This window comes from Lagopus leucura, unplaced genomic scaffold (assembly GCF_019238085.1).
Source record: "Lagopus leucura isolate 7727_CA_CO unplaced genomic scaffold, USGS_WTPT01 42806-0_obj-0_obj, whole genome shotgun sequence".
Lineage (NCBI taxonomy): Eukaryota > Metazoa > Chordata > Aves > Galliformes > Phasianidae > Lagopus > Lagopus leucura.
Window position 1 is genome coordinate 1 of NW_024964026.1, and position 7290 is coordinate 7290.

The window sequence follows — 7290 nt, forward strand, 5'->3', positions numbered from 1 at the left end:
TCCCAGCAGTGAAGACGACCGGGATGAGAAGGAGTCCAAGGCTGAGATCCAGAACTCAGAGGACTACAAAGAGATCTTCCAGCCCAGCAATGCCATCTCTCAAACTCCTCCTCAAATCAATGAGCATTTGCAGCCCCCCCACAGGATAAGCCTGCAACTGCAAAGGAAGCAGCAAAGCCTAACCAAGCTGCGGAAGTCCAGACCCCGTTGCCAAAGCAAGTGCTGTCGGAGCCATTTCAGAGGGCACCAATTGCTTCCGCCCTCAACTCCTGTGCCCAGGGCAGAGCCATCAGTGATTCCTGAAGCCAGGAACAAGCCCGTTGGCCTGAAAGCCTCTGACTTCACAGCAGGTGTGAGAAACCAAAGCCAGACTGAGCTCGAGGATGAGGAAATCACGTCCCAGATCAGGAAAGGCCACAAGACTGTGTGCATGGTGCTCACCAGCCGCCACAAGAATCTGGACCCTGTGCGGGCTGTGTGGATCAGCAGTGACATCGAGAACTCTGTGGGCTCTGCTGGAGCAGCCAACGACCTGTCTGTTGCTGTGGGCCTCTTGAACATTGTCAACCAAATAGCGTCCCTCTGGAAGATGGATTTAGGCTCCTGTGAAAAGAGGCTTCTTAGAAAAGAGCTGGAACAAGTGGAAGGCCTTTGGATTTCCTTACGCTTACGTACTGTATCCAGGCCCAGTGCACACTGGCACCGACGCCAATAGCAAGTGTGAGAAGACGTACGGCACCCTCGGAGATCCTTAGTAATCGCTCCGCGCCCGCGCTGCTGAAGGCCCGCACCGCTCCGCGGGCCGGCGGCGAAGCGCACCTCCGGGCACACGGCGGGAGCAGCGCCAGCGCGGGGCGGGAAGAGGCCAGGCCCGGCCGGGCCCTGCGCTGTGGCGGCGGGGCGCCGTGGCCGGTACGGCGACGAGGCACGGGGCGGAAGGGGCCGTGCGGGCCCGGGGGGCGCCCGGTCAGTCGGGCGGGAAAACGGGACCCCGAGCCGGGAGCGGCGGGACGGCGTGGGGCCGGGGCCGCGGGGCGAGAGCGGGGCCGCGGGGGGGGCGAGCTGCTGCAGGAGCGCGGGGAGGTACGAGCTGTAGGCGTGCGTTCGTGCATCGGGCTTTCCCGAGGGAAAGCGACGCAGCGCTGCCCGCCAGGCACGGAGAGGAGGAGTCACGGTGTGTGAATCGCGCGGGCCGTTCAGACGAGGACAAACGGTGAGCCGCCTGTTGGCCCGACTGCGCGAGGCGGAGGGCTGCAATCTCGCCGTGAACCGAGTGATGTTCAGGGCAGACCCCGAGCGGATCGGCGAGCGGCGGGGCAGCACGCTTTGCCATCCAGGAGGGGCTGTAGCGCTCAGCAGTCAGTGCTTCACTGGTCACTTCACGAGGCGTTGCTCTCTGGACGCACCGAGGTGCGGCCGTGGTCAGCACACGGCGGCGAACTTCTGCTGAAAGGGATGCGCCGACTCAGACTGGAAGCGGGGATGTCCGTGCCGGAGTTCACGTCTGTGTGTCTGCGCGTTCCTCTCTTTCTCTTCAAAATACGTTTCTGCTCCGAAGAAGAGTGCAAATCGAGGCCAGGAAGAGATTGCGCAGCTGTGCATGAAACGAGTGAAATGGGTGGAGGGTCTTCTCGAAAATCTTGGTGAACTTTTGAATTGTGTCCAGCAGAAATGCGTGTAACAGAAATGCATTCCAAATCTCACTTTTTCTTCGGCACTAATCTGATGGGGCAAAAAGCTCAGAGAGAGGCTCTGATTTCTTTTACAAAGCCAGGCTGAGTTCTTCTTCATAAGCAGTTTTATTTCTCTTTATGGAACTCCATGCCTTGGCTCTTGCTAAGCAAACGTGATGCTGCCAAGGAAGTCAGACCTTTGGAGATGGAAGTGAACGTAACCCTAACTGCATTTTTAACCTGAAGAATTTTTTCTCGGTTTTGTGACATTTTCGATAACTTAGTTTTATTTTCAGAAATTTTTTTGACAAACAATAAAGCATGCGCTACATATTCTTTTTTCTATATTGTTAAAAAGATACCGACACTTAAAATAGGACAGATTTTTCCACGTATGACTAAGCAGTAGAAAAATCAGTGTTGGGGTACCAAATTGTCTGGCTACCAAATTGAGTTTTGTAAGTTCTGTGAATGGAGTCGGAGTAACATCAGTTTCCGTGAGCATGTATTGCCATCCAGGAATGTCATTATGCATTACGGACTCATTTACTGTTGTCACGTTCAGGAGGCTGAACGTGGAGTTGGTGCAATTCTATGACTGCTTTTATTTTGTGTCAAATTGTATTGTAATGAAATACAATGGCCTCAACTGTTTTCCCAGTTGAGCCTGTATGCCACTCAAAGCCATAGAGATGTTTGTCTGAAGTGTACCTGACCCTTCAGCTATCAACTGATGATCTTGGGCCTTAAATTCTTCCCACTGAGGCCTTACACTGAGCGTAAGTGGTGATAGAATTGGCCGATGCTTATCTCTTTCTCCCCTAGTTCCTCGCTGGCTGGCTGTAAATCTGTAATTAATTAACTAACTTGTTTCACACTTGATCGTTGTTCTGTGGATATCTGCTTGTGCTCCCTTCCACAAAGATAAGCTCGGAAGAAGGACGGGGGGAGTATCTTGATGCCTGTCTGTCACATAACAGTCTTCTCGCGGAGTGACACAGTCTGGCCTTGTGGAGAGGCCCTAGCTTCTCTGATGTTTGCTAACTCTGTTTTTCTTTTGCTGGGAGTTTCTTATCCTAACAGAGCAGCTCGCCCATATCAGAAGATTCTAGGTTCTCAGGGGAAAGCTTCACCAAGAAGAAATCCCCAGGGAGATCCTTTCCCAGTGGCAGTCAGCCTTTGAATGAGGTCTAAGAGAGATGGTGGATCCAGGCTCCTCTCCTTTTGGTCACATAAGTGAATTGCTTTCACCCCAGCGCTGACTGAATCCTTTCCCCAGGTGCTCAATCAGTGGTTCATGCCATGACTCAGTAGTTACCATACATTGGATGATGGGATGATCCTGTGGGAGGCCATCAAGAGGTGGACTGGAGGATTCAGCAACAATCACTGATGGCTCCGGGGACATCCTGCAGCCTCACTGTCCCTCTTCCTATGACAGGTTTGTCTCCAGGATGGTGGCTTCCTACAATGCAGCGGTGCAAGGTGATGCGTAGCTGCAGGCCTGGGTGATGGATATCTTCACCAATGGTTTCCTGGGCCAGACATCCTCAGGTACCATTCCATAGCCCAGTGGGCTCCCAGAGGCTCCTAGGTGTCCCCAAGGGGGTGCCTTGGATGGGGCCCTGATGGCTCTTTGCCCCCTGCCGTTCAGGCATCCCCTTCTTGCTGAAGACGGTGGCAGATCTCAACCAGTTTCCTACCATGCTGATGTTCATTGCTCAGCACAGCATGCAGCTGTCAACAGTGGACAGGTGGGAAAGGAACAGGGAACGTGGCAGGGCACGTTTAATGACATGGTGAGGTTCAACGTAGTACAATATGTTGTTCCAGAAGTAAAAGAACTCTACAATTGGCTTGAAGTTGACTTTCACCCACTCAGGTTATGTAGCCGTGTCAGCAAGGTGCTGAACTGGGTGAAAGACCAAGCTGAAAAGGAACCTGAACTGCAGCTGTATGTTCCTCACCTGCAAAACAATACCATTCTTCGTCTTTTGCAGCAGGTGGCCCAGATCTATCCAAGCATTGAAGTGCAGATGTGCACTTCAGGAATCCCCATCTGCCCCGTTCTGGGCAGTTACTCCCTGCTGACCTCTGCACACTGGAGGGAAGTCTCCTACCGATGCCATGGAGGACATCTGTGTCTACCTGCTCTTTATGACAGTGTTCCCTGTTTGTCCCAGTCCGCACTGAAGGGACAACCTTGTCCAGTGCCTTTGTGCACTGAAGAAATTGTCCCCATCTGAAACTTCTGTGCAAGAGTATGGTCCTCCTTTCATGCTGGGGGGAACATCTGTCCCCCACTTACACTGGTAGCACATCCTTCTCATGCACCACAGGGACATCCCCATTGCATGCCAGAGAGCCGTTTCACCTCTGTGTTGGAGAGACGTCCCCACCTCACTTCAGGACAGTGTCCTCATCCAACCCGTCCCCACGCCAAATGGATGGCCCTACACATCCCCTCTGTTGTCTGCGAGCTTTCTGCCCACAGTATGACATGGATGCCTTCCTACCCAATGCACCACCTTCCATGCGCCACCCGCCACCAGAGGAGAAGGGAAAGACCTTCCTTCAGCACTTCCTGGACACTCTCCCTGAAGTCAACACCACTGCCAACATCCTGGTGGTTCTCATCCCCCTCAGCTCCCACCTGGAAGACATTGTGAGCCTTCCTCACCACTTGGGTACACCCCAGCCCAGACGGTGGTCACCATTGCCCTGCTGATGTCAGGTGGCTTGAGGCAACCACGCCATGTTGCCATGCCTGAACTTGACAGAGTCCCCATTCTTTTCTCCCTCTAGAGGCTCCTGGGGCATTATCCAGAGGAGCGTTTCACAGAGGCAGAACCCCAGTGGCTCATCAGGGCCTCCCAGAGAGAATTGGGAGACATCCCCGAATGCACTGAAGAGAGAAACTTCAAGGCTGAGCTGAGATACAATTACATAAATCCCCAGGAAATCAAGAACAGTACCCCTGTCCGAGCTCCCAGCGAGATGCCTTCAGTTTAGTCACTGTTTAGACACCCAATGAGAGCCAGTGCCAATGAGGAGCTCATTGTTGCAGGGTCCCAGTCAGGGTCCATTCGAGTCTGGGACCTGGAAGCTGCCAAAATTCTTTGCACATTGCTAGGTCACAAAGCAGACATCTGCAGCCTTGATTCCATCCTTGCGGAAGTTTTGTGGCATCTGGCTCTTTGAACAGACATTAGGCTCTGGGGTGTAAGAAGAAAAGGTTGTGTCTTGAAGCCGTGAGATGCCTTCAACGTAGTCGCGATGGGAAGTGGTGCTGCAGCTCTGCTGTTGCTCATCACACTGTAAAGCTGTGGGAGCTGACTGCTGGGAAGGTAACGTTTGAGTTTACGGACATTCTGGCCCAGTCAACCTTGTTGCCCGAAGCCCTTTTGGCTTCTGGCAGCTCTGACAGGACCATTCGTTTCCGGGGCTTGGAGAAGTTTCACGCTGTGAGCTGTGCTGAAGAGGAGGCTGCTCCCGACAAGTGTGTTCTTCTCAACCCAGATGGCTGCTGCTTGTACGGTGGCTTCCAGGATTCGCTGCGTGTGTATGGCTGGGAGCCAGAGTGCTGTTTTGATGTGGTCTTGGTGAACTGGGGAAAAGCAGCTGACCTATCTATCTGCAACAACCAACTGATGGGAGGTTCCTTTGCACAGTGCACAGTCTCTTCCTTTGCTGTGGATCTCAGCAGAGTCACCAAGTCAGGTTCAGTTCCTCATGGGCTGCTCAGAAGTGACAAGAATCTGGCTCAGACCCCCCCCTTTGTGCATCTCTTCACTTTCGGTGCAGTAGGGAACTGTCCCTGACGACTCACATCTCTTCAGCCTGAACTATAAACTGGCATAGCACTTTTTCATTTGGCTAAAGATGCTGAGGCATCATAGCAACACTCAAGGAGTGATGGAAACACTGGAGTGAGGTCACAGTTGTGGAAGCTGCGATAAGCTTAGAGCTCTACACTGCTCCACTGCTATCCATTATCTAGAACAAAGACTGCTTGCAAGCTGGAGTGCGGAGAATGTACGCATTTCAGGCTCATCCAAAGAGTGGTTCTCCTACACTTGCAGTGATCTAGACAAATGGCTGATTCTTTCCTTCAGCAGTGATAAAATGCACTTACAGGCGATAAGGAATACGCTTTACCAGAACAGATTTACAGCAGCAGAAAAAATTAATCTCTTAGATTTGGGTTGCTCAAGGGAGAGGAGTTGCCATTTTCCTATCTTTAGGAACACACAAACTGTGTGTTTGGTGTATTCCACCCTTCCCAGTTATTAATGAGGTCTGGTGAGAACAACTGCTTGTCTGCTGCAGCTGATAGACCTTCCAGTCCTCGACTCCTTACTTGAGCACCAGGCAGTCAAGCCTCAGCTTCCACAACCGAAGGAGGACTCTGCATATGTCATCACAAGAAACTACTTGGACAGAGAGATGCTCAAGGCTTTTGGTGACTCACAGTAAGTATTCATTGCTCACCTGCCAGGACAGAAAGTTTTTCAAAGTTGCATCCAAATGTAAATCAGGGTCAATCTTAAGTAGAAATGTAATAGCCTGCCATACTGCAGAAAGGATGTGAACAGGCACACTTGTCTATCTGTTCAGCTGGATTCTATACTAAAGAGCAGTTGCTAAACTGAATTGGAAGCAACTTCTGCTGCACACTGGAAGACTTTTGAAGCCTGGGATAGGATTTGATAGTATTTAGAGGGGAGACACGTTCGGTGCACTGGGAGGGGGAAAACAGTATTTTGTTATCACATAGAATGTTTTTCCTTCTACAGAATAGAAAACAACGAGCAGGATGATTGAGGGGATGGTTAGCATTTTAGCTTTGTCAAAGAAGTGAAAGAAAGCTGATCCTGAAACTGTATAAATACATTAACAAGTACAGGCTGAAAACCCTTGCCGTTTGGAATCAGTTCAAGGCTCAGGTTTCTGTTTATCCAGCAGGAATTTTGTCCTTGTCCATAACGAGAGCAGTAGTGAGAGCAAGAGGTGCATTCCCAGCAGTGAAGACGACCGGGATGAGAAGGAGTCCAAGGCTGAGATCCAGAACTCAGAGGACTACAAAGAGATCTTCCAGCCCAGCAATGCCATCTCTCAAACTCCTCCTCAAATCAATGAGCATTTGCAGCCCCCCCACAGGATAAGCCTGCAACTGCAAAGGAAGCAGCAAAGCCTAACCAAGCTGCGGAAGTCCAGACCCCGTTGCCAAAGCAAGTGCTGTCGGAGCCATTTCAGAGGGCACCAATTGCTTCCGCCCTCAACTCCTGTGCCCAGGGCAGAGCCATCAGTGATTCCTGAAGCCAGGAACAAGCCCGTTGGCCTGAAAGCCTCTGACTTCACAGCAGGTGTGAGAAACCAAAGCCAGACTGAGCTCGAGGATGAGGAAATCACGTCCCAGATCAGGAAAGGCCACAAGACTGTGTGCATGGTGCTCACCAGCCGCCACAAGAATCTGGACCCTGTGCGGGCTGTGTGGATCAGCAGTGACATCGAGAACTCTGTGGGCTCTGCTGGAGCAGCCAACGACCTGTCTGTTGCTGTGGGCCTCTTGAACATTGTCAACCAAATAGCGTCCCTCTGGAAGATGGATTTAGGC

At 51.8% G+C, this 7290-nt stretch overlaps 1 protein-coding gene across 1 annotated transcript; it reads left to right on the plus strand.

Moving 5' to 3' along the window:
- Positions 1–4949: 4949 nt before the first annotated feature.
- LOC122191498 (katanin p80 WD40 repeat-containing subunit B1-like) lies at positions 4950–7287 on the plus strand (the record flags this gene model as incomplete). Its single annotated transcript, XM_042891780.1, is given in 6 exon segments — positions 4950–4990; positions 5092–5275; positions 6003–6145; positions 6636–6811; positions 6814–6947; positions 6949–7287. Coding segments are annotated over 6 exon segments (1017 nt in total), but the record flags the coding sequence as incomplete, so codon positions are not given.
- Between the last annotated feature and the right edge of the window lie 3 nt (positions 7288–7290).